We start from the raw sequence: 27,925 nt of genomic DNA, 5'->3' as shown, positions 1-27,925 counted from the left end.
CTCCGCGCTTGTCCCCGCCCCGGGGTGGGCCGGGCCATCTCGGCCATGGCGCTGCAGGGGCTGCGGGTGCTGGAGCTGGCGGGGCTGGCGCCCGCGCCGCTCTGCGGTATGATCCTGGCCGACCACGGCGCGCGCGTGGTGCGCGTGGAGCGCCCGGCCCCGGCCCCGGCGCCGGCGCCGGCCGTGCAGGGCCGCGGGAAGCGCTCGCTCGCGCTCGACCTCAAGCGGCCGCAGGGCGCGGCGGTGCTGCGGCGCCTGTGCCGGGCCTGCGACGTGCTCATCGAGCCCTTCCGCCACGGTGAGCGCCGCGCCGCCCGGCCACGCGGGGGCGCCGCCCGGGGAGCGGTTCCAAATCCGGGCCTAGGCCGAGGAGCGGCACCGAAAGTGTCGAATTGGTGCTTGAAGCAGCTTTAAAAGCTCGCCGGGCTTTACAGGTGCTGCAGAGCTGGCGAAGCGGTGCGAGCATCTGCGCTGCTTTCCAGCGGGCGCTTGAGCCCCAAGTCGGCCCGCCAGGAACCGCCGGGTTTGAGGCCCAGCAGGAGCATTGGCACGGCCCGGCAACGGCCCGGGCGCTGGTGGCAGCCAGCCAGCACCCAATGTCTGCGTCACGCCGGAGCGGTCCCAGTCCTGTTTGGGTCGTGCCAGGGCGTTCCCGCGAGTAGCCCCTTTGCTGTAGGAAGGAGACCCTGCCTTCCTCTTACCTCCGCTCCTGCCTGGGCAGCGTTTCCCTGGTCAGCACCAACAGGCTTCCTTCCCGCATTCAGGGGGCAGTGGGTGCTGGCCATCGTGCTCTGCTCTGTCTCCTTCCGGATCCCTTCTTACTAGCCTGTGACTGCATTCCCCCTTTCCAGTTTTCTCTTCATTTGTCCCCTGGAACTAGTTGATGTGTCCCCAGTAGGCTCCCTTATTTAGAGAGTCTTATCGTATCCCATGATGGGCCCATGATCTTTGGGCATGTCAGACAGGCCCGTCTGGGCAGACACACTTCTCCCATCCACAAGCAGGGAACCAGGACCCGGCCTCGGGGCCCCCTGGAAAAGTTCCTCAGTCTGTGGTTAAAATAGGCAGTCATTGAACCTGACATTTCATTTTTGCAGAATGAAGCGATTTTTTTTTTCTTTTTTTTTTTCTCCTGTCCGGAAGCTCACTGTGACTGAGTGGAAATCATATTTTTAGCATGGGGGGCAGGCAGCTGAAAGAGCTAACCTGTGCGTAATTATCAGGGTGGATGGATTTAAATAGACAAGCGGGAAATCTCAGTTGAAATCACTGATTTGAACTGACGTTTCCATTTGTACTTTGGCTGTTTTCCAAAGCAGCAGTTCTCAACCTCCCTAGGCTCAAGGTGTCCCTGTAACTTTTGTGAATTGAGCAGCACCTCAAGTCAAAACCGAACTGGTTTATCACAATGCTTATATCCTTGCAGCGTGGTGGGCTGTGGGGTCAGGGTACAGGCCGGGCAGGGAGAGCCTGAGCCTGCCCTTATCTCCTCACACCTCAGGGTGCTGGTCAAAGGATCTTGCAGCACCTTAGTTGAGAATCACTGTTCAACAGGATTGTGCCTTCTCTTTGGGTGATAGTCATTCAAATGAAGGTTTATCACTAAAGAAAGCTTTCATATTAGACCAGGTACATCTTTTTTCTACCAAGGAGGTATACTGTAAGTCTCTGTTCTCTTGTACTCAGCCCACAGATTCTCCACGGATTCAGAGTACACGACCTTTTGTACCAAACTTGTCTCAAAAGTCAGATTTTTTTTTCCTTGTTTCTTTTTTTTCTCCTTCTGTTGGTAGGGGTTCATGGATTCGTCATTTTTTTTTTTTTTATTATTTAAATATTTTAGAAGTTTAGAATAACCATAGACTTTAACATATTTTAGATTAAATTTAGATTTAATGGGTTTTGCAAAAGAGAAATGATAATTTAAGCACAAAATCAGTAATCCAAATACATAAAATTGTAAGGACCAAGTGATGATATTTCAGGACCAGTTTGGGAAGAGATTTCCATTTCTTAGCTGCGCTACTGAAGAAGGCATGACAACGGTTTTAAAAGTCCAGCATTTTTCTTTCCCCCTCCAAGTACACTCTGCTGTACTGCTACAATTCAAGAGACAGAGTTTTGGTTAAAGTTTAACAAATGTCAGGTGAAAGTCTATTTTCTACACCGCTTACAACTTGAAGAATTAGTGTTTTAACAGTCACGTTTTAGAAAAGTGAGATTCAGGCTATACAAGTTCTCACTTCTGAAAATTCAGATGGACCAAACACCTATTTCTTTTCATTTCTGAAAAAAATATTCTTGAGCTTTAGTGTACAAAATCAAATGTTCATTAGTGCAGTTTGTGTAAAGCAGTGTCGGAGTGAACAATAACTATAGTTGTTTTGCTCGTATGAGCACAAGGCTAAAGGAAACTGCAGCAGAAGACTAAAGGAGAACTGCATTGAGCAGGCGAGCAAAGTGCTATGGTCGGATAAAGGAGAAATCCTGAAATAATTATGACGTAGAGGTTCTGCTAGTGGACCACATTAGCTAAGAGCTTTTCTTCTTTCATTTGCCACAGTGGCTGGCATTTGAGACTTCCCTGCCTCTCTAGCTTGGCTACATTCAATGGTACATAAAATAGGAAGCTGGCTGGGATGGTTCTTGAGGATTTGGAACATGTTGAGGAAACTGGAGAGAAAGAGAGGATCCTTACGCTAAATTTACTTGTACTGTAACATGCATTTAATAGAGCATAATTTGGTGTATTATTGGTGGCTCATATTTTTCCATATTAGCTGTATTTGTAAAAATGTTGCACAATTATGTTAAAAATAACATTAAATGATTATTAAAAATAACAACAAAACATTTTACAGTTTTTTACATTAAACCTTTTTGAGTCTATTTTAAAAGCAATGATGTGAGCTCGGATTAAACATTTTGTCTTCTTGTGAAGGTGTCATGGAAAAGCTTGGTCTTGGTCCAGAAATCCTCCTGTGTGAGAATCCAGAACTCATTTATGCTAGACTTACTGGATTTGGTCAGACAGGAACATATGCCAAGTCTGCAGGTCATGACATCAATTATTTGGCTTTGTCAGGTATGTTGTAAAACTTCATGTTAAATTTACCGTATTTTTTCTAAAGTCTTGAATTCAGGTTTTAAGAAAGGTCCTATTTGAACAGCTCAGATAACCAACTATGTTGCTCTTTAGGTTTTTCTTCTTTATGTTTTCTGTGGGTGGAGTATTTTTTTTAAATGTTAAAATAATTGTATTTGTAGTTTTTACCTTCTTTTGGGTGACTCTTACTTGCCTGGGTAATGCTTCAAGTTTTTCATGGTCTGTCATGTATTGTTGCTCTCCCTCACCATCACTGCTGACAGTCATTGTTAATGAAGGGTGTCACAGTCTTGACTTCTACTGAACTTCATAATAAAAAGCACGCAGCCTGCAAAATCACTTTCTATTCCCTGACACTGATTTCTGCAATACTATTTTGTGTAGGTTCTGGCTGTTGTTACTGTAGTTGCTTATTGCAAGATACTAAACACAAGTAGCAACACTATAATTCAAACTTTTGGCCCTTTTTTCATAGAATGGATTCTGTTAGATTTTCAGTTTTGGAAAGAAAAGTTTAGAATAGTAAATGCCTTGTTTGCAAATTATTTTCTAGACTTCCAGTAGTCAGGGGCAGAACATCTGAAACAGATCTTGTGGGCACTTTCCATAGCAAACTATGAACCCAGTTTTTTACGCACAAACAGAAAAAGCACAGCTGTGGTTTTCCTGCTAGGGGGTGGCCACCCCTTCCCCACCATGTGTGGCTGGAATTCTGATCGTGGGGCAGCAGCTGCAGCTACAGTATAGCCCTTGTTTCACGTATAGAAAGGGTAATGGCCGAGAGCATGCTCACCTTCTGCCATGGGTGGCCAAGGTTTGCATCTTCCCTGGAGCTGCCCACATGGCATCAGCTGGAGGCAGCATCTCTGCTGTGGGCATGGGGGAAACGGGAGCATCCTCCTATTGGCCCATGGATTAAGAGCGTGCCTTAGAGGTGACTTTGTAGCTCTCTAGTCAGGGGGCTGGGATGCTTGCACTCTGCAAAGTGCTGAGATGCTTTGGAGCAACTGCAATTAAACCACCTGCCTGTACCCTGATTTTACTTGACTCCATGTAACATTTAGGGGCTCAGTTTGCAGGCTTGCATCTATGTGATTAGGTACCTGAAACTGTTTAGACATCTCAAATCCCATTTTATATCTCAGAAATCAGAACTGACATGCATACTAGGTACCTAAATATAAAAGAGCTAGGAAAGATGACTGATATGTTCAAAATTTTTCAGTTGTACCATTGAGGAAATAAAGAAACTTTGATCCCTGTTGCCTGAAATACTTGATTCAAAGTGACATGTTTTATTTCCATTGTCGCATTAGATTGACTGTATGACCTGTAGCAAGTAAACCATCTTTTTCTGTGTCTGTGTTCTATGCATTGAATAGGAATGACAGTATTGTCTCTTCCCTGTTTCACTTTCCTTTATCCCCTGTCTTACCCTTTTTTCCCAAGGCTGTTGACTTGGATGTATTTGTGTGAGGTCCTTCTTATGACTTTTAGTTAATGGTCTGTTTGGCCAGTGCTTGTAATTGTATATTAAAAAATAACAACAAACAAACAAAACAAGCTCACTTATGTGCTGTGAGTCTCAATTCATGTTGGTAAAACCCATTGATTTTGTTCTTGACAGGTGCTACATAAATACAGAGTATTATGCTGACATTTAATGAATGTAGTTGCTGGCAATTAATATTCTCTTGTGTCATTTATTAGTAGCCTAAACCTCATTGGGTGTTGAAAGCTGTACTGAAAAATCTACCTCATGAAATAAAAAACTATTAATTAATATAGCTTTAAATATTGTAGTTTTATGAACAAACGAGCAGTTTGCTGAGGTATGACTAGAATCAAATAATGTTTAGAAACTAAGGGGTAAGGAAAAGTCTGTTTATCCTCATCTATGCTACTGCCATAAATTCAAGAAAAGGGGATTTAAACATCGGAAAAAGAAAATCTAGTAGTCATTCATTTCATAATTTTTTTCCTTTTGCTGTCCAGGTGTATTGTCAAGACTTGGTAGAAAAGATGAAAATCCATATGCCCCACTAAATCTTCTGGCTGATTTTGCTGGCGGAGGGGTCTTGTGTGCAATGGGAATTATTATGGCCCTTTATGAACGAACCAGATCTAACAAAGGGCAAGTCATCGATGCAAGTATGGTGAGTTTTCTTTATAAGCTATAGTTCTTACAAACTCTAATTCTGCAGAAGGCCTGGGAGTTAGAGAAATGAAAAGCTAAGCAACCTAACAGGACATCAACTTTTACTCACGGACAAGTGTCTCATCGCACCTGGCTGCTGCCATCCTACCTTAAGCCAAAGACCAGAAACTACAACCTTAGTTCTGCCTTTTACGAATGTTAGTGTCCATGTTTCCCTTCACTAAATGATCTCCTCTTAACACTATCAGTTGCACATATTCGCTAGCACAGTTTATATTGTAAAGGAATTGGATTAGATCTTATATGCCTCCAATGGCTCGCAGGATGCACAGTGACAAAAAGTCTTTAATCTTAACATATTTTTTAAAACATACCTATTTTATTCTATCTAAGATTCAGTTGTCTTCCAATATGTGTATAGACAAGGTCTTTGAACGGTATCAGTTAAAAAAAAACAAAAATTGCTGGGAATAAAATGTTGAACAAATGTTAATCTTAACCACTTGTAATTAGTTTTATTAAAAGAAAGCAAAGATACTAGGTAGGAAATTCAGAGTGTTTCCAGATGAGCACTGTGACATTTCTTTTCTTCCTCTTTATCTTTTAAAGCAAACTTAACTAGAGTTAAAATCAGTGTCTCTGTAATAATATTGTCATTGTTATTATTGGCAACCACTATTAATTAAGGCAATTATTCATTTTGTGCTCATGATGCCAACATAATTGCATTAAGACATTTGAATTTAATTAAGAATTCTGACAAGTTGTAGAATTTCCAAAGGGTTTCTTTTCTCAGCCTTTTTCCATAGCTTTAAAATGACTTCTTATGAAGTTTTCACCTTCCACGTCGTAGTTGACTATTTGTTAAGACTCCATGAAATAGCTTCTTGTTGAAGTGTTTTCAAATCCTCTTGGAATTTTGAGAGACAAGGGAGTTGTGGTATTTGTTATTGGATCTCCTCAAATTTAGGTAAGTTTTGTCTGGGTACAATTTAAAATACAGAGATTTAAGTTTTTTGGGATACAGATAATTTCAGGAACTTTTATATGAAAAATATCTTTTAAGCTATGGAATGGTAAGCCAAAATGATAAATAGACATGGTTCCAATTTGAAAAACATTCATGTTTATGGGAATAACTCCACTAATACTAATAGAGATACACTATTATAAATAGAGTACTATCAGACCCAATGTCACCTTTATAATTTCACGTAACTGGGAAAAGTGTAGGACAAAGTGATCTTTAGGAAAAGCAACAATAGTGTTGATATTCCTGTCATCATTTCACAGCTCTTTAGAGAGAGCTACAGAATCCTTGTTCATTGACTAGGACTTTAACTGAATTGAACACATGAGAAATGGAACAAAAGTGGTCCTTTTCTTTTGGGATAGACTTCCCAGTGTTTCATGAGAGTGCTAAACAAAGTATATTTAAAGGAGACCCTCATGATTCTGTGTTCTTTAAGGTTTTAAAGGTTTTTGTTGTTTGTGCTTGAAAGAAGAAATTAAGAGGTACTTCAGCAACCAAGTTCTGTCATATTTTGTCTCGGTAAACTTTCTTTTCAGTATTTCATAGATATTTTGAGATTAAATAGCAGTATTGGAAGCAAATAAATACTACTTGGTATAAACCGATATAGATATGCATTGGCAATGCAGTGGAATCCTAGAATTTGCCATGACAATAATGAAGTCAACATAAAGGTAACAAATGGTTGGGTCAAGTGACACCAGACCTTTTTGGAATTCACTTGGAAATATATGAATATTCCTTTAGCCCTATTTTAAAAAGTAATCATTTGGTTTAAAAATTAAAATGTGACATAACTTCTCATGTTTTAGTGCTGTTTGTCCTCATCATCACTATGTGCTTATTAGCGTATGGTTTATAATGTCCTGTCTCTCTCCTTCCACCGAAGTCTCTGTTTTAGAGAATGTGCTGGCCATGTTACTACCCAGTGAGTGTGTCTACATGAGATGCCTACTGCTCAGTTGTTACTGTGCAGTCATTTAGTACTTGCATAACCATGTACTAAATGACTGGGCAGTAACTGACATTGCTACACAGTAGTGTCCCAGTACCATTGTCTTGTGATGCCTACTGCACAATAGCTTGTTACTGCTGCTCAGTAGCATCACATCATGGTTTGTGGTCAGCGACAGTACTGTGCAGTACTAATGAGTTACTGTGCAGTACGCATCTTGTGTAGATGTGACCTGAGAGTCCTGCCAGCAGAAGCCTAACAATGGATAAAATGGATGCCATCGGGCCCTTGGAACTTTTATTGATGCAGCTGTTCTTTATGCGGGAAGATGGAGAGTAAATAGGTTATGGCTTTAAACCTCCTAGTCACTAAGGAGGTTTTGGAACTGTATGAATTAGTCAGTTTTCAAATGTGTTATAGGGGAATCATCAGAAATTGGTTCCATCTGTGATCCCTCCCTTTGCTTCTTCTCTCCTCAGCCTTTCCCCTCCTAGCTTTTCACTTACTCTGAGCAGAAGTCAGGTTGGAGAGGAGGATTCTGCTGCAGTACAACAATAGTGACTGTGTAAAACCTCGAGATTTTATTGGAGGATATATTTAAATTGGGTAATGGCTGAAAGGCTAAACTTGAATTAAGGGTTACCTTACCTGATTTTACTGTACAAACCTGCAACTTTCATTAGATGAACAGACAGGTACTACCTATGATTCCTGCTGCTGAATTCAGGGGCCTGGTCTATATAATTTTGCTTCTCTTTGCTCTTGCCAGTGGGCACATTTACACATGTGCTTTAATGCATAGTAGCTTATTCTACTGCATGTTAAAGCGTCATGGCAGAAACAGAGTTAATATACTAATCCACAGTAGAATTAGTCTACTGCACATTAAGTGGCACTCAGCAGGCATTTGCTTTTGCTTTTGGGCATTGGGGCAGCCTAATCAGCCTTTATTTAGTACCTTATATTAGAGGTACTAAACTTAATGCATGGTAGCAAAAGAACATTAATGAATGTGTAGAGAATCTCAGGGCATTTTTCACATGCCTGGGGTGGGATACGGCACTTGAATTTTTTGTGGTTGTGAGAGCTGCTCTAATTAAAGTGCCGCAGTGTCTCGTGTGTCAGTATCCCCATGCTTCAAAATGGCAGTGTGGACCCTTGAGCCAAAGTTAATTTGGCAAGCTTTAGTTCAAGCACCTCTACTGCCTTTTTGAAGTGCAGCAAAGCGATACATGAGAGGTGGGAGGGTGCTGGAGCACAGTAATTATCATGCTCAATCAGACTGGATTAGTCAGAGCAGGCTCTGCACTTGTGTGCAAGCACCCTCAGAAACAACACAGATTAGTGACAACTGTAGGAGAATAGTTTGGTTAACTCAGTGATCCAGATCCTTAGCTTCCAAGGTACTTAGAGCAAGAACCAGATATTTACCTTTTGATCTCCTTCCAGTTGTCTGCTTATAAAACCAAGCAGACCTACCTCAGCCAGGTAAGTGCTGAAGCATTTAAAAGTTTCAGTTATTTAAATTGGTGCTGAAAGGTTGAGTTTTAAGCCTCTTGAGGGGTTTGTACACAACAGGGGGGTTTAATTCTCCCTAAATTGAAGCGGTGTTTTTAAAAAAACACCGCTTCAATTTAGGGTGAAGTATTGTCATGTACACCCATGTTGGAGCCCGATCCTTACCTACCTGCCTTTCCAGTGGCGGCGGGAGAGCAAACTGCTGGTGGGCAGAGTGGTCCGGTTGAGCTGCAGGGGTGTGGGGAGCGAGGCAGAGCTGATACCTCCCTCTGTGGCAGTGACACCCTCCTCCCTACCTCTCCCGTGGCACATGGCTTGGGCAGTCCCAAGGGCTACCACAGCTGTAGAGGGAAGCGCTGGGCCCCTATGCAGCTCAGGCAGGCAGGCTCGGGGGGGGGTTGGGGGGGAGAGGGGAGGAGGAGGAAGAGATCAGGCTTGCCACCTTTTCTTTCCTTCTGTGGAGCCTGCCTTCCCAGGCTACTGCTGGGCTGCCTGCACAGCCTCTGAGCTGCACAGAACCTGGTGCTTGCCTCCCTGGCTGTGGGGTAGGAAACTAAAACTCCTTGGAGGTGTTTTACTTTGCAGTGCCCCAAAATCATTTAAAGCACCTTATGCTGCTGAATGTGCTACAGTGGCTGGATTTAACATGCAATGCCACCACTGAATATGCAAACAGCAATGCCATTAAAGAGGTGCAAAAGGCATTTAACGTGTTTTAAACATGTTTAAAAGTGCCATCTACGAATGCTCGTGGTTTCTAAAAGTAGAAACTTGAAGGAGATCAGTAATAGCATTTACACTGATATTATTTTGAGGAGCTAAGGAGCTTGTCCTATCATTTTATAAATCTTTATATTAACTATGAATGTCTAGGAGCTTATGGAAGTAAGAATATGAATTTGTCTCATGCAAATCAGATCTCTCTGGGTTCCAGGTTTGCCAACTATCAGTAAATTTACTGACTGTCAGTAAAAAATTGGGCTATGCATGGTTGTCAGTAGTCTATAAACAAACAAACAAAAAACTATTTGTCAATAAAAGTAATAAGTTAACCTCACTGCAACTTGATTGAACCTCCAACAAACTGAGCACAATATTGCCAGCTGATGTCTCAGTAGGACAACAGCATCCTGTAGGGAATGTTTTCTCAGCCATTTGCTGCTGCTCCATCCCAGGCTGCCTTTACTAGTCCTGGGTTGTAGCTAGGCTTTTTTGGAGCTCTGTGCCAGGATGGGGTGAGCAGGGCTGGCGAGGGTAAGGCTGTGGGTATACAGGGGGAGGCAGCATGGTGCAGGGTGTAGTCAGGAGCATCAGGGTGTGGGGGTGAGTGGGAGGCCCTAGGTACAGCTGTGGGGGTCCCAGCACAGTGTAAAACCATCACTGAAGTCCAGTAGGGTTGCTAACCTGAGATTTTTTTATTTTTTTTCATTGCAAATTTTTGCAAAGGCAGCCAAACTCTATAGTTGATGTTAAATCCCTAAATTTGAAGCCAGTCTTAAAACTGAGACCTGAGAGCAGGGCAGGGCCTGGCAGAAGAGTTACGTTTATATTATATAAAACATATTTTAATAAAAAAAAATTTCAGTATAAAAGTTGGGCTGTCAGTAAAAAGCTTGCAGACTGTCAGCAAAAAAAAAAAATCTTGGGTTGACAATCCTTCTGGGTTCCATGTTACTCTCTATAATCTTAGAAAATATTACACACCCATCTTGAAAAGTAATGTTGCTCTTTACAATAATAATTCTCTCAAATTACTCAGCAAGAATTTTACAGCTGGAAATCCTAAAGAAGAACAGATTTGCCTGCAACTTTGAATACTTACTTCAAGTGTAATTTAACTATAGAGCATGCCACCCATTTCTCTAGTTACTATAAAGTGTTCTTTGCATCTTTAAGGTTGAAGGAACTGCATATCTAAGTTCTTTCCTGTGGAAGTCAGGAATCTTGGGTATTTGGAACAGACCGCGGGGGGAGAACCTGCTGGACAGTGGGGCACCTTTTTATGAAACCTACAAGACCTCCGATGGAAAATTCATGGCAGTGGGTTCTATTGAACCTCAATTCTATGAACAACTAATAAAAGGTAAGTAACTTTCAGCATGTGATTTAACATCAACAACTTTTCTCAGCTAAGAGTAATTGAAAGAAAATAAGTTTGGGGATTTTTCTGTGAAATCTTTTACAGTTGTATGTGTGAAACAGCTTTTAAAGCCAATTTGTGTAAACCAGATATTCTGCAAATTTGAATGGGTAAGGTTTGTTTTTCTTTAATTACAAGTTCAATTCTGGAGATGTGGTGCTGTGGCATTATGAATGATGGACATTTATACACATACTCCAGGAATGAGGGCAGGGCACTTTAATTAGAGCTGCTCCGAGAGCTGCTGTAATTAAAATGCCCAGAGCGTCTCGTGTATCAGCTCCCTAGTGGTTAAAAATGGTGGCAGGGGCACTTTAACTAAAGCTCAGTGAACAAGCATTAGTTAAAACACCTCTGCTGCCATTTTTAAGTGCAGAGATGTTGTTGCACAAGACATTGGAGTTTGCTGGAGTGCAGTAATGATCATGGTCCAACAGACTCAATTAACTGAATCTGCTCCAACGTGTTGTAATCACAGTGCGGCAGAGCAGCCTTGCTGCTTGTGTATAGGTGCTTGATGTGACTAAAATACCAAAAACTTTCTGTAAAGGAGAATTTAAACAGAAGTTTATAAATCTGTTTTGAAAAATCACCATGGGACCTTACTTGGGAAGCAAAGCTTCAGAGAGATTAATTTTTTCTTTACCAATTTGCAAAGAAATTAGTTAAGCTATTTTGAAAGATTGGATTAATTGTTTTAAAACTATACATTGACTGTTCTATCCAGTGGGTAGATTGGGACTCCTTTAGAATTGCATTTATGTAATATTTGACAAACATACACATTATGTATGAAACAAAATGTGTATATTTTGTGTGTGAAGATTTGGGATTTATTTTCTGTTCTGATATTTAGACATGGTTATGTAGGACAATACTTTAAAAATAATTTACGCTTCCATGAGTACTAGGAATACCAAAGTAGAAAATGCCTAAGCCAGACATTTGTCACCAGGAGTATAATCAGGCTATGCTGTATTATGAATAGCTCAAACGATGATATACTACACTGTACCCTTCTTATTTTGAACTCAGTACTTTTACTCATGGCTTTTCATATATGTGAGAGTTACAGGTTTGAAACAAACGGTTGGACCACTCAAAGCCTGTCTTTATACAGAGTGTAGAAGTAACTGATTTTGATTGCTGAGATGCTAATTTGATTGTATAACTGATGGTCTTATAGTAGAGGGCAGTTCTTTCTTTGATAAGGTATCAAATCTGCAATGTCTGTATATTGGTTCTTCAGAAATGCTCTAGAATTAATTAATTCCGTGTTCAGAGTTAACACTCCTTGGGAAATAGCTGTGTAATCCTGCATGCAGCCTCATGAGATATTTTCCCCTCCCCTCCTCTATGGAGTGGAAGTTTGACACCCGATTATTCCTTATTATCAGTGTGAGTAAAGAAGAAGTCCATCAAAAGCAGTGGAATTATACTCGGATATGTAAGAGGAGAATGGGACTCTCAGATTTTGCCTAAGCTGATAGCCAGGAAATGTCATAAGCATGCACTGGCTTTTAATTTCGTAGCTCAAGCCAGAGGGTTGTTTCCTAGATGGCCTGAAGAAATAGAAGAAAGCTCCAAAATTCCCTTTTGTTTATCTGAGCCCAATTACCATAACACTAAATGGCTTTTGTTACAGGGCCAGGACTTGAAGTTGTTCTTCATCTTCTGACTTTTTTCGTCCTCAGTTACTCAGAGGACTTAAGGGACTGCCCCTGTGATGCTTGACCTGTGTTTGAAGAATCAGACCTGTTCTCTTTACTTGATGCATGTGTAAGATTATTTGTTGAAGCTGTCTGCCTTGATTTTAGGTTTGACAGAGAAGGGAGCTGGCAAGGTCTAACTTTGTAGCACTACGGAAGTCTAGTTGGCAGATACTCATGCCTTCTGTAGAGCTACAGAAATGGCCTAAGTGCCATAAAAATGTTTCTGGGTGAAATGAGAACTTCTCTGTGGGACTTTCGGACGGTTACAGGTTGTGTGTGGATGGTGAACTGTAGCACAATAGGGATCTCCTAATCCCCCAGCATCCCCCATGTTTCTACCTCCACCATCTAGGAGGGGGAGAGAGATCAAGGAGGACAGTCAGTGAGTGCTTTTGTGTATGCTCAGCTGTCATTGGGGCTGGAGAGCAGGAGTCCCTGTGAACTTCCCTGCCTCCAGGCTCCTCGTTCTGCCTTGGGGCAGGGGGAGAAGGGAGCTGCAGTCCTTGAGTGACCTGGGATTGCAGCATACTAATTGACATCCTGCCTCCCCTGTGTGTGTAGGCAGGAGGGAAACCACAGTCTCCAGGAGACGTGGGACTTCAGTGTGCTCACAGAGAGACCCCTGTACCCTGGTGGGGGAGGAGAGTGGAGCTGCAGTCCCATATCCACCCCTGGCTGGAGAGCATGTCATTGAATACAGTGATTTTGAAACACTCCACCTGTGGAGTGTTACATCTGTACACCCATGCAGTGGTGTATTTTTATACCATTCAGTGTGTAACAGCACTTGCAGCACTATACAAATGTTAAATCTATCCAGGGCGAGACTTTCTCAGAAATCCAATACGTAAACAGGGATATTGTACAGTATGCTTATTGAAAGCCCACAGATTCATTAGATTATATTAGGACCCCAAAATTTGACAATTTTAGCTTATGAATTGAAGATGAAAAGGGCTTGGTGTAACATCCTGGAGTTTCATAGCCCTTTTTCCCCCTAGTCAAAGACCAATATTATTAGGTAATTTGAAAAGAGAACAACCATGTGTACATTTGTTTTCATTACTCCTAACATTTGACTTAAAGTCTTATTTCAAATATGTAATAAGAGAGTTAGCTTTCCTAAGAGAATTCTGTATTTTAGTAATGGATCAAACTCCTGAGAAATAGTTGCTATTTATTTGACTGTTTCTCTGTACTTTCTATTCCTCATTTCTTTCATGGAAGGTTTTTATTCAATATATCAAGCTAACCTCAGTCACTCCCTCTGCCTGAAAAAGGGTGTTTGTACCTGAAAGCTTGCGAAGAAGAATTTTTCCAACTATTTTAGTCGGTTTAATAAACGATATCGGATTTACCCAAATAACGTTGTCTGCCTGTGTCCTTAGACACCCTTCAAGCTAACCTCAGGAATTTTCAGGCCCTGCAACACTGAAAGTGCTTGAATTACATTTGCTGAGTTTTAAATAGATACTGCAATTTGGGTCAGATTTTCCTATAGGAAAAGATTGTCCATTTCAGTACAATCTCTTGTTACAAGCTTTTGGAAAAAATGACAAATTCAATTATAATAGTTATTTTTCTTGTAGTTTTACAGAGATATTCTTTCGTTAGAGGGAGTCTATTGCAGAAATATAATTCAAAATTTAAGTTTTTTAGTACGATAGGGAAAAGTGCTACCTTGAGAGATCTTTGCTGTTTTGCAAACCAAGAAGCTTTGAGGCAAGCTAATGGTCTCTTCAAGGTTTTATTTTGCTGTTTTGAAGTGCTTGTAAGAGGCTGTGTTTTGGTTATAATTTCCATAACTTTACTGAAACCTTTATTCTCTTCCTCTGAGATGTTGAGCTTGAGGAACAGTTTGCTGTCCCAGGTAAAGTATGGTATGATATTTGTCACTTAGGTTAACAGATGGAAGATTATCTCTTTCCTCTTACTCCCTTGTACTACATATACTAGAGAGGGGCTACTTGGTGCTGGTTGAGCAACATTAGAAAGTGTCTGCCTTCTGTTTATGGAAAGTGCCAAATTTGGGCCTTGGAAACTGAAGTTTTTCACTTATCCACACACTGGATTCAGAGTTAATGCACATTTTCTCACCAATATGCCTATAAGGGAAGACTGTTTCTAAGAGTAGTTTGTAGTTCATAGTCAGTCCATGAACTCTGACTGCCAGCAATGGTACCCATCAGCCTCACTATTAGCTGAGTGGCTGAGAATTATGAAAGGAGCACCGCTGCTGCCTGCCCCAAGTGCAGCTTAGCCCATCCCCCATGCTGGGAAGAGCCCAGTGCTGCCCCAGCCCCAGCCTACAAAGGCAGCCTACCCTCACCCTGTGCACAGACTCAGGGGCATGTGCCTCCCATGGCTTCCCAGGGTGCCTTAGCAGTGGGAGCTGGCACCCCCAGCCCCTGTGTCCCCCAAATGAGCCATTCGCAGCTTTGTCCTGGACCCCACCCCGGCTGTGCGGTGCCTGCCCCTGTCCCTGCCCCAGCCTGAGACCCACTCCCTCCCTTACTGCAGGAGCCACACCCCTTCCTTCCCCCCACCCCTTCCCCTCCAACAGACTTACCAGCTGGATGCTGCTTTCCAAGCTGCCAGGCTGCATATTGGCAATCGGATTGGTATCGGCTGATATGGCTTGTTAAAAATTGGCATCCCTAGTTTTAACCCGTGATCTACCAGTGTAACAGTTTAGTTTAGTTTCCTTGTCAGATAAAAAGAAGATTTCATAGACATTAGGGCTGGAAGGGACCTCAGAAGATCATCGAGTCCAGCCCCCTGCCCAAAGGGCAGGAAGTCAGCTGGAGTCATAGGATCCCAGCAAGATAAGCATCCAATTTACTCCTGAAGGTGTTCAGTGTAGGTGCTTGAACCACCTACAATGGCAGGCTGTTCCAGACCTTTGGGGCTTGGACAGTAAAGAAATTCTTCCTTATGTCCAGCCTGAAATGGTCTTGCAGTAGTTTATGATCGTTCAACCTCGTCATCCTTTGGGGCGCTCTGGTGAACAAAAGTTCCCCCACATCCTGGTGGTCACCCCTGATTAAACTTATAGGTGGCCATCAGATCACCCCCCAGCCTGTGCTTTTCCAGGCTGAAGAGCCCTATGGCTCTCAGCCTGTCGTTGTAAGGTCTGTTCTCCTGACCTCTGATCATGCGCGTGTCTCTTCTCTGGACTCTCTCAAGCTTCTCCACATCTTTTTTGAATTGTGGAGCCCAAAACTGGATGCAGTACTCCAGTTGCGGCCTCACCAAGGCCGAGTACAGGGGGAGAATGATGTCCTGGGATTTGGTTGAGAAGCATCTATGGATGCAAGCCAGCGTTTTGGTCACTTTAGTAGCAGCAGCATCTCACTGAAGGCTCATGTTCATCTTGTGGTCAGTGATGACCCCCAAGTCTCTTTCTTCTGTAGTGCTAGCCAGCGTAGCACTGCCAAGCCTATAAGGATGCTGCAGGTTTTTCTTCCCAAGGTGGAGAACCTTGCATTTTTCGGTGTTAAACGCCCATCAGGTTCTCGTCTTCCCATTTCCTGACCCTGTCCAGGTCAGCCTGAATCACCTGCCTGTCTTCAGGTGTGGATACTTTGCCCCAAGATTTGATGTCATCGGCGAACTTGGCCAGCCTACTTCTGACTCCAGTGTCCACATCATTAGTGAAGATGTTGAACAATATGGGTCCAAGGACAGAGCCTTGGGGGACCCCACTGGTCACAGGACACCATGATGAGTTACTGCCATCAGTTACTACCCTCTGGGTCTGACCATGGAGCCAGTTTCCCAGCCAGCGAATCATGGTGGACCCAAGGCCACAATTGGCCAGTTTTGCCAGGTGGTGTTCATGGGACCAGATTGAAGGCTTTTTTGAAGTCAAGATATATGACATCAATCTCTTCTCCCTTGTCCACGTGATAGGTCACCTGGTCATAGAAGGAACTGAGATTGATCAAGCAAGACCTACCTGCAACAAACCCGTGCTGGCTGTCCCTCAGGATGTTGGCGTTGGCCAGTCCATTGAGGATGGCCTCTTTAATAAACTTTTGTAAGATCTTCCCTGGGATAGAAGTCAGGTTGATGGGCCTATAGTTAGCCGGATCCACTTTCCTCCCTTTCTTGAAGATAGGCACCACTTTGGCCTTCTTCCAGTCTTCAGGCACTACACCAGAGCACCAGGAGTTTTCAAGATCCGTGCCAGGGGCTGGGCTAAGATGCTCGCCAGCATCTTGAGTACCCTGGGGTGTAGATTGTCAGGGCTGGCTGACTTGAAGGTATCCAGCCTCTCAAGGTGTTCCTTCACGAGGTCAGCATTTATGGAGGGCCGGGGATCTCCCTCACCCGGACCTCCCTGTCCCGTAGCGGGCATGGGTGTCCCATGGGACTGATGAAAGACCGATGCAAAGGACCCATTTAATAGGTTGGTTTTTTCCTGGGCGTCAGTTGTCAGTTGCCCCATCTGGTTCAGCAGGGGGTCCAGTGTTGCCCATGCGTTTTCCTCCGGCTCCCCACAGATCTGAAAAAGGACTTTTTATTGTCCTTGATGCTCAAAGCTAGTTGGAGTTCAGTTGCAGAAGCTTGTTTGTGGCCAACATACAATAGATTGGAACTTCCTTTCCATGTTTACTTTGCTCAGCTATTGGGGAAGCTTTTTATAGCAAAACTTACTTGCCTAAGGTGCAGAATTAACATGAAACAATGGTAGTTCTGTTCTGGAGTTCCATAATTTTGTTGTGTTGGGCTGAATTATAAGTAGAAAACAAAGCACCATATCATAGGCAGTGAAAATAAACAGGGTTGTGGGGGAAGGCTACCATTGAAAAGAGAGCATTTGTGACAGAGATTGGGTAGCAGGGACCCTTTCCATTTCCCCTTTGCATCAGCCAACAACAGATATTAATTGCGTTTCCAACAGTGAGAGTAGGTGGAGCTTTGAACATGGCACCAGTGAGAATGGGTTTCAGTATATGCCTTGTTGCCTGCACAATCTTGATTAGCCAGTGAAAGTGATTATAGTTTCATAGTTTCTAGGGTCGGAAGGGACCTGAGCAGATCATCAAGTCTGACCCCCTGCCATGGCAGGAAAGAGTACTGGGGTCAAACGACCCCAGCAAAGTGTATGTCTAGCCTCCTCTTAGACCCCCACGGTAGTATCCAGCACCACTTCTCTTGGAAGTTGGTTCCAGATCCTAGCTGCCCTGACCTTGGAGTAGCGCCTCCTGATATCTAGCCTAAATCTACCCTCTGCCAGGTTGTGACCGTTATTCCTGGTGACTCCTGGTAGTGCATGGGGGAACAGAGACTTCCCCACTGCCTGCTGGTCCCATCTGACTAGTTTGTAACAGGCCACTAGATCCCCCCTCAGCCTTCTCTTATGGAGGCTGAACAGGTTCAGGTCCTGTAGCCTCTCCTCATAGGGCCTGCCCTGCTGCCCCCAATCCTGCAAGTGGCCCTCCTCTGAGCCCTCTCCATGTTGTCCACATCCCTCTTGAAGTGCGGTGCCCAGAACTGGATGCAGTACTTCAGCTGCGGCCTGACCAGTGCTGCATAGAGGGGGAGGATCACCTTGGACCTGTCGGAGGCCTTCCGAAAGTCCAGGAAGAGTATGTCCACTGCTGTCCCTGCATCTAAGGATTTGGTGACCTGGTCGTAGAAGGCCACCAGGTTAGTCTGACAGGACCTCCCGCTAATGAACTCATGTTGGTTGCCCCTAAGCATAATCTCCCCTGCTGGCCCCTCGTGGTTATGCACCAGAATAATTTTCTCAAGAAGCTTGCCCAGGATCAAGGTAAGACTAACTGGCCTATAGTTTCCCGGGTCCTCCTTCCTCCCTTTTTTGAAGATGGGAACCACATTGGCCCTCTTCCAGTCCTCTGGCACCACGCCAGAGCACCACGAGTGCTTGTAAAGCCATGCCGGGGTCCCGCAATGACCTCAGCCAATTCCCTCAGTACTCTAGGGTGGAGATTGTCCAGACCAGCTGATTTGAATACATCCTGTCCTTCCAGAAGTTCCCTAACTAGTTCCTCACTAACCCTTGGCCTAGGTGCGCCTCCCCGGGGGTCTGTGGGGGGCCCAGAGGTGGGCAGGTGACTATTCTGGTCCCTGCTCAGGAAAATTGAGGAAAAGAAATCTTTAAATATATTGGCTTTGTCGTCTGGTGTGACAACCAAATTTCCTAGCGTGTCCTGCAGGGGCCCCACATTACCCAGAACCTTCTTTTTGCCCCCTATGTATTTAAAAAATGACTTCTTGTTGTCCTTGATCCAGGAAGCTAGTCCCAGTTCCATCTCCGCCTTGGCCTTCCTGACTGCCCCCCTGCATCCCTGAGCAACCGAGGTATTGTTCTCCCTGGTGATGGCCCCTCCCTTGCATTGGGTATACGCCTCCCTTTTAGGTAGGAGACTTTCCCAGATGCTTTTGGTGAGCCATGAGGGCTTATGTGCCCTCCTGCTCCCTTTGATCCGCGTTGGGCTTACCTCCCTTTGGGCTTGGAGGATCGTCTCCGTAAGGAGCGACCACTCTCTGTGGACACCTGGCTCCCCTCCCCTCCAGGACCTCAGTGCTTCCCCAACTATTCTCCTTAGCTCATTGAAGTCCGCCCTCCTGAAATATAGGGCTGCTGCCTTGTGGCAAGCCTTTCCCACCTTGCGCTGGATGGTGAATTCCAGCAGGTGATGATCACTGTCGCCCTGGTGGTCGAGCACCCGCAGCCCCCTCACCAGGTCATCACCCGTGGCCAGCACCAGGTCCAACAAGGCATCTCCCCTGGTGGGGCTGTGCACCTCTTGAGTTAGATGGAGGTCCTGCATTCTGGCTAGGAACTTACGTGAGCGGTGAGACCTGGCTGAGTGCTCTTCCCAGCCGATGTCTGGAAAGTTCAGGTCCCCCATGACCACCATGTCCTTTGACCTAACTACCTCCATGAGCTGACTTAAGAATTCCTGGTCTAGGAATTCTTAAGTCATAAATCATATTTATGATCTTACTTATTTCAGTGTGGTGCTGCTTGAGCAGAACCTTGTCTCTGTAGACCCAATGCAGCACTGTATCTGCAATTCCTTTGTACATGGCAGCTTCCCTTTGTGACTGTGAAGGCATCACATAGGAAATTTAAGTTTACTTTGTGCAAAGAGGGTTGTTTTTCCCACACTCAGCTGGGGAAGGTTTATACTTATATCACTGACCCATTCATTTTTCCAGCTTTCCTTTTATTTGTTGGACAGTGAGAAAACATTCCAGTTAGATTGTGATATAAAATACATCAACATGTATCTTGTTAGTAATTCTTATTTGCGGCATTAGAGGGTGCGTTCTGTGCTTATTACAGACCGCCTGTTTTAAGTGAGCTGAATGACATTTAACTACATTAATTGTGCTACTAGTGAAGTCTGCTGTCATTAGAAATGTCTGATCTGATGAACACATTTGCTTTATTAAAATTCATTTTTAGTCTCATAGTTGGTGTTAAAAAGAAAGCAAAACTTCATGCAGATGCCCTGCAAATTGTCATACAAATATCTTACCTTTTGGCAGCGTGTACCTAGCATCCCAGGACCCAGGCAAAGATTAATATGCAGAACATATAAGGAAATTAAATGAGTAGAGGTGTACTGATATATTGGCTGTATATCAGATCAGCACCAATAAAAGGAAAATTAATATTATTGGCTATTGGCTTTTTTTTTGATTGGTGTAGTTGATAATGTTCACGGATAAATATAATATGCCTCTGGCCAAGGCCCCTGGATGTCACGTGCATGTGCATAGCTACATGTGTGCATGTGGCCAGGAATGCAGCCAGGCAGTGTGGAGAGCAGTGTCCTGCAGGTGGGAGGAAGTGTGTGTGTGTGGGTGGGGGAGGGGAGGCAGGGGCTAGGGCTGGGGTTGCTGCCCAGCCAAGGCAGTGCATGGGACCCAGGGCTGGGGATGGAGTTGTGGGCAGCTCATCCAGGGGGATGAGGGGGAGTGGCTCCCTGCCACTATATGCACCCCCCCCACCCAAGGGAGGCATGGGTGGGCACTGTGCCCCCCCATATTTGTGGGCGGTGCGGATGTGGGCTCGGGGCTGTCTGTCCTGGTGCCTTTGCCCTGGGGACTCTGTGACAGCTGTGCATCCTCTGCCTGTCTGGCGGCAGTGGGGGTGGTGAGTTGTATCGCCTGCTGCCAGGCAGGCAGGGGGTGTGTGGCTGGCACAGGGCTCCCGAGGCAAAGGCAGCAGCGGGCAGCCTGTATCCACCCTCATCCCACTCACCTCCATTCCAGTTGTAAGCGTCACTTTAAAATGGTGCTGGGGGTGCTTGAACTAAAGCTCATTTGACAAGCTTTAGTTCAAGCACCCCCACTGCAATTTTCAAGCACTGCTCCTCAGGACAAGCTACCCATGACTCTGTCCCACACCCCGCTCCAGCCCCGAGTCCTCCCCCATGCCCCTTCCCTTCCACAGACTTACCTGCAGGTGCAGAGCGCTGTGCTCCACACTGCCTGGCTGCATTCCTGTAAATTGGTTATCAGGACAGTATTGGCCAATATGCTTGCTTAATAATTGGCTATCAGTATTGGCCAAGCAAATCTTTATCAGTGCACCCCTAGAAATAAGGGACTGATTCTGGTTTCTTATATTTTTACCCTGGTATTTCATAGTTGGTAGGATTAAAAGGGACTTAAGCAGATCATCAAATCATTCAGTGAAGTGGAATTACTCTAGATTTACACTGGGGACAGAATAGGAATAATCCCTAAACATGCTCAGACTCATAGTCTGACCATTGTGGCTATTTCATACATTTTGGTATATTTGTTTGAAATTTTTAAGAATAATTCAGAAAGCATTTTAAATACCTGGTTCTATAGTAGAGGTACACCAGTACATTGGTCCAATATCAGATCAGTACTCGTATAAAGAAAATTGTCTTTATTGGAAATCGGCTGATAATTCGGCTAATAAATGGCTGTGCATGCACACAGCCACAGCGCAGCACCTAGGTGGCGAGGAGCACAGTCCAGCAGCTTGGAGAGCTGTGTGCAGCTAGTAAGTCTGTTGTTGTGGAAGGGGATACAGGAAGAGAGCAGTGCAGGGGGGCAGATCATGGCCCCCGCGGTGAGGGAGGAGTGGGGCCCTGCGGTGAGGGAGGAGTGTGTGGGGGGGCGGCTCTTGCCACTGCGTGCCACTCATCTGGGAGCTGCTTGTCTGGCAGCTCCTGCCACTCGTGTGGGCAGGCATGTCGGGGGTGTGCCCCCGGATCTGCATGGGGCAAGCTGGGAAGAGTTGTGTGGAGGTCTGGGGGCACATGTCCATGTCCCCCCATATGCCTTCTTGGATGAGTGGCAGGAGCAGCGGTGGAAGCTGCTGGATGAGCAGCATGCAACAGTGGGAGCCCCTACCCCCCTGCACCCCCTGAAGAAGCTGTAGCTCCGTCCTGTACACCTCCCCTCCCCGCCCTGGCTGTGCAGCGCTTGCCCCAGCCCCACTTCTCCCTCACCATGAGCGCCTTGATCTGCCCCCCATGCCCATTCCCTCCCCCCTGCCCTTCCACCACAACAGACTTACCAGCTGTAGCAGCTCTCCAAGCTGCCGGGTGCCGGAAATCGGATGGGTATCAGCCAACGTGTCTCCTTAGAAATCGGCTATCGGTATCAGCCCCAAAAATCTCTATTGGTGCACCCCTATTTTATAGTTTTGTATCTCTGTATGTATGGAGGTGTTCACAAAAATAGTATGAAATTGTAGGTTATAAGAGATTCACGTGTAAATTTACCCTGATTTATAATCCTTAATATACAGCATTTTGTGTTGCTTTGCTGATTAAAAAAAAATGTATTAAGTTGAAAAATTATTTCCTGATTATGCATTAGACAGCATAAATAATATATAATTTTTGTTTTTATTTGGGGTTCCTATAAAAGTGAAATATAGGATTTAGGTGTCAAAGTAATTTCCCCCTGCTGATTAAAAGATGAATAATTTGGATGTTAGTAACCAGTTGTCATCTTCTCTAAGACATTCAAGCTTCTAAGTCAATTTGTTATGAAATTGCAGAAAAATAAGTTAAAGGAAGTGAATACTTGTGAATGTTAGGGGTTTGTATTTCTTTTTAGTTAATATGGAACAATGTAGTCCTCTTAAAGATTGTGGGATCTATGCTTTTACTGCCTGTGTATTTATGTGACTATATGTAGAATGCAGTTGTTGCTTAGTGCCAGTAAGTTCAGTATATAGGAGTACCTACACACATTTTCAGTTGTGACAATTACACACAACTTTCTGGTAAATATGGATGTTTTTGATCAGATTATGAGAAAAGTTTGAGGACAGAAAATATTCTTTGCTTTTAAAATGCTGCAGTTGGAGAGTAAATTTAGTATCTTACCCTTTGGGGTAGGATAATCAGTGTGTGCTACTTACAGTGAACACTGTAAAGTGTTCTGGTGTCTTTTAGTTTCTGAAATTTATATATAACCCAGAATATAAAACATAAATATATAAATATAACCCATTTTATATATAACTTATATACAAACTTGGAGAACAGATAACACCATCAGCGTCTCCCTATGCCTAAGGAAAAGTGTTTGTGCCCAAAAGCTTGCAAAGAACATTTTTTCCAGCTGTTTAGCTGGTCTAATAAAAGATATCACATCTACCCAAAAAAACCTTGCCTGCCCTTTTCTATAAAAAGTATTGTTATGCAAGCATTAAGAATGGGCATACATTTGATCTCTGGCTGCAGTCAGATACAGTATTATGAAAACCCTGTGTAACAGGGTCCCTATGGCCTCTGTTCCAAAGAAAGAAAAGAGAGGAGTCCTTTCAGAGGGACAGTGCTAACTGTGAGGACCATCTTACAACAGTGTAAGGGAAGGGCTCCAGCAGCAGAGGAGAGCAGAGCCAAAGTCCATTTTAAGGGCTTTCTGTTAAGAAGCCATAGGAGGTGGCATGTAAAGGGACCCAGAGGAGCCTTGGCCACAAAAAGTGCTTTGCCCCTGTGAGCAGGGTTTGCTTGTTTCAAGTGACCTGCTTGCTCCGTTAGCATCAAGTTGTGTGGGGACCAGAGGACTGCACTGTGCCCAGAGAAGAGGGCACTGGTGAGCTGTCATACCCTGCCGTGCAGTTTCATCCCATGATGCAATGAAAACTTATTTTCAAAACTACTCTGCATATGAGCTCAAAACTTTGGAAACTATATTGGAAGAGTAAAAAACCCCAAAAACTATTAGAGAGCGTTAAGCACCCTTTTCTAAATACCCTATGCAGAAAAATCAATTCCTAGTATAATTTCAATGCTTGATCTGTGCTTAGTTTTATTTTTTTATGTATCGTGAAGTGGCTACCTCATTTTGCTATACTTTTTGTTAGAACTTCGTGCAGCAATTCATTTAATTTTTCCTATGTATCTTTACAACAACCATAGGGGGAGTGTTACATTTTTATTAATTAGGAGCAGAAGCATACTATTATTTTGAGCTGCTCTGCTGTACATGACTGAACTTTCTAAACCTGAAAACGGTTTCTGCTTACTATGCCAGTTATGCTGCATATAAGTTATTTTGCTTTTAATTTCATTATGGTGAAATTGGTCATTCTGTTGTATCTTAAGCAGCAATGTATAGTGTAATTGTTTCCTACTGGGTCAGGTCCTCCTGTTATGAACCTCTCTGCCCCCACCACTCATAATTAGTTCAGCTGAAAATTAACAGCTGCCACACTTAATGGATGTGAGTTTGTATCCTTAAAACACCCCTAAAGTCTGCAGTAGTTATTGGAATATGTGTGAGAGATACTGAATTCCAAGATGTGTCCTTTTGTTTTATTTTTTTAATGTTCTTGTAAACAGGTTTTCCTAATTTTCCTTTAGATGTGATCTTCAAATATGATAAGATAAAAGGGCAGTGGTATAGCTCTGTTCAGGACAAGCTGACTGTATTAGGTCAAAAATACTGTATTCAGTGTTGAAGTACATGAATCAGAATATTTTGTATTGATAAATCAATATTTCTGGTAAGATTTCATGCATTGGAAAAAAATTATATCCGTTTGTTATCATTTAACTTATTTTTTTTTGTTTTGATGGAGAATTTGACTTGGCCAGTTCTTATAAGACTGGCTATAAAATATGGTACAATATTTTTTGGCTTTAGTGGTATATTTTGAGTAAGAATTATTTTCAAAGTTGCTATTCAGAACTCCTTGGGCAGCAGTGAATCTTCACTATTTTCAGTTTTCCAGGGAAGCAATGAGCCACAAGAGAGGCAAACACTGGGATTATTTGTGGGGGACGAGAATCTAAAAACTGGGATGCTTTTTCTATTCCTTCTGCCTGTCAGTGGCCAGGATTTACCACAAGAGGGCTAGGGACGACAAAGGCCATGTCTGATGCTGTTGAATATAATGGCAAATATGAAGGCTTCCTTCTGCTTTCTTTTTACTCACACCATATGACTTAAAAAAAAATGAATGCATTTTTAGCTAGAATTTTGTGCCATAGCCCTTACACATTTTAGCTTGCCTGCAGTAAATGTGCTTCACAAGAAGTATGTTTTGTTTGGGGCTGCATGAAACAGATTTCATGTTATGAACTTTTCTGAAGTATAATAGTTCAGCTGAACTTCTGTTTTATGCTTTCAGGACTGGGGCTAGATTCCTCTAAACTTCCCAGTCAGTTCAGTGTCTCTGATTGGCCTGAAATGAAGAAGGTGTTCGCAGACATATTTTCCCAGAAGACCCAAGCGGAATGGTGCAGAATCTTTGATGGCACAGATGCTTGTGTGACTCCTGTTTTATCCATCGAAGATGCGGCCTCACACGTGCACAATAAAGAACGTGGTTCTTTCATAAAGAATGATCAGGAAGAAATCAGTCCTAGGCCTTCTCCTCTTCTTTCAAGGACCCCGGCAACACCCTCTCTGGGAAGGGACCCTTGTACAGGAGAACACACAGAAGAGATACTTCTAGAGCATGGCTTCACAAAGGAGGAGATTGCTAAACTTCATTCTGATAAAGTAATTGAAATCAGTTATCCAAAAGCTAAACTATAATCTCCAAATACACAAATCAAAAATGTTTTGAATATTTTAATGTGGCATAATTTAAAGTTTCAAAATGAATGCAGTAATTTATTACTAACTATGCAAACTGTATTCCAAACTGGATTACCACACAATATTACCATTGATACTTTGTGCCAGGAGTTTTTGTTTTGAAAGTTCTCTAAAGTTTGCTCAGGATGAAGATGTAAAGCTTCGTAATGGTTTTCAAAAAGCATAGTCTATGAAATGTTGATTTGTTTAAATCTTTTTGTATGTAATTTGCTGAAGGTAATCATTTATATAAAACACTTATACTTGATGCTTTATAAATGGTGTCACTTTCATAAACTGAGGAAGTCTTAGTTGTAGGAGCTCCAGTCTTAGGAATGATCAGACCTGTTGTCTATACAAGTGAAGCGTTCCCACTCTGTCTAGTTCACAGATATGGCAGATTTTTGTATCTCATTCAGAAGCTGTTTGTTCTTTGGGGTGGTTATTCTGCATTACAGAGCTAATTCTTCATTGAGGAACTAACTCCAGGTTCCTTTTCCTGCTCCTTTCCAATTAGGGCATGCAGAACTGTCATAAACATTGCACACTGTGAACAAACAGATTTATTTATGTCACTGATGCCTGTGATCACTACACCTGATACGTTTCCAGCTTTGTTCAGATGAGCACCGCTTGCATTCTGAGGAATTTCGTAGTGCTACAAAAATGTAGTGTGATGTGAATTCAGATACTCACAGTGCCCAGTCACTTACAGCACTAGAAAGAAAAGCAGGAACATGTACAACTGCTTCTTAGCAGCTAGATGCCTGGTGTGCAGACATCCCAGCATGCCTTGCAGGGACCCAGTCTGAAGAATCCTGAGGACAAGTAAGCACAGCACAGCCCACATTGCAGTGGAAGTGTAAAGCCATGGTATGCCTTGTCATTCCCCCACTCACAAAGGCTTGCCAGTTATGCTCCAAGCCTGAAATGAATCCTTATTGCTTGCTTGTCTGCATCTCTGCAGGTCAGGGAGGTCGACTGTCCCTGCTGTACTCGTCAGGGCCTACCAGTGCCAGCTCAGCCTGTTCTTACACATCCTGGGTGTTTTGGCATGCAGCATTGGGGATGTACACGCTCACAGGACCGGTGCCTTGGAAATGTGTCCATGAGACTGCCCCATCTAGATATTGGCAGACAAGAGCAAGTTGTCACATGGGACACCAGAGAGGCTGGGCTGCTACAAGAGTACTTCCAGACCCTGTTCTGGTGCTTTGGGCAACAGAGCACAGTACAAACTGGTGCGAGCACATTGCCCCAGGAGTCTGGAACAATGAGCAGCGGCACGGAACTGGGCGCACCAGATCATCTTCATGAAGGTCTGCATCAACCTGGTTCCCAGCCTGGAGTGCAAGTTGTCAGTACAGGAACCCCCCTTACTGTGTAGAAGCACGTTGTCATAACCATCTGGAAGTTCACCACTCTGACCGTCTCAAGTCCATCACCAACCAGTTTGGTGTAGACAAATCTACAGAAGCATTGACTGTAGGACAGGGATGGGCAAAATGGTGGATCTGGCTGACAGCTGGACTCCATTGGCAGCCCCTGCTGGGGTGGCTGGAGCCAGTTCCTATGGAGACCCCAGGAGCAGCCATGCTGTGATAGCCTGAGGCTGGGGTTTCCATGGAGACCAGCTCCAGCAGCTCCCCTAGGGCGCACAGCAGGGTAGGGAGCTGCTCCAGGGATGGGCTGGGATCTTGCAGCAGTGACAGACCAGAGTCGCGATCTGTAGCCTGCATGTTCCAGGTGGTGGCATGCAGGCATCTGTTCATGGCTCTGCCCTGGCTTCTTGCAGTGGTAACAGCATGGTCTGGAGCTGGGGTAGGGCCGCAATCTGCTGTCTACACACCCCTGTCCAGAGCATGTAGGCTAGATTTCGGAAGAGCATTCCACTCCCCTGACATGGTATAGAACAAGGTATGAAAGTGGGTTTAAAAATCCAGGATTTCTTTCTTTCTGTTCCAGTTGTGCTCTGCTGCTTTATTCATATGGTTTGTGAGACACTTCCGGAGCAAAAAGAAGGACATTTACATCTAGCAGGTGCATTTCAAATATGTTTAGTACAGTAGAAATCTGCATATTGTCATTGGTTCATGTTTTCATTTAACATCAGTATTTAAAGTATGTTGCACAATAATTGTAATACATTTGAAAATAATTGTAATTGTAATAATTGTACTACATTTTACAATTGTTTACATTAAACCATTTAAAAATGTGCTTTAAAACAGCCAA

The 27,925-nt window shown here is 43.8% G+C and overlaps 1 protein-coding gene across 1 annotated transcript; it reads left to right on the top strand.

The window, feature by feature from the left end:
* On the top strand, positions 1-27,925 carry AMACR (alpha-methylacyl-CoA racemase). The gene is made up of 5 exons (XM_090037913.1): positions 1-298; positions 2,942-3,085; positions 5,102-5,262; positions 10,667-10,853; positions 25,239-27,925. The coding sequence occupies exons 1-5, from the start codon at positions 46-48 to the stop codon at positions 25,646-25,648; spliced, it is 1,155 nt and encodes a 384-aa protein (XP_089894039.1). The 5' UTR covers positions 1-45; the 3' UTR covers positions 25,649-27,925.

Source organism: Crocodylus siamensis, chromosome 3, assembly GCF_052110815.1.
Source record: "Crocodylus siamensis isolate JL-2025a chromosome 3, ASM5211081v1, whole genome shotgun sequence".
Taxonomy (NCBI): domain Eukaryota; kingdom Metazoa; phylum Chordata; order Crocodylia; family Crocodylidae; genus Crocodylus; species Crocodylus siamensis.
This window is presented reverse-complemented; position numbering and strand designations above follow the sequence as displayed.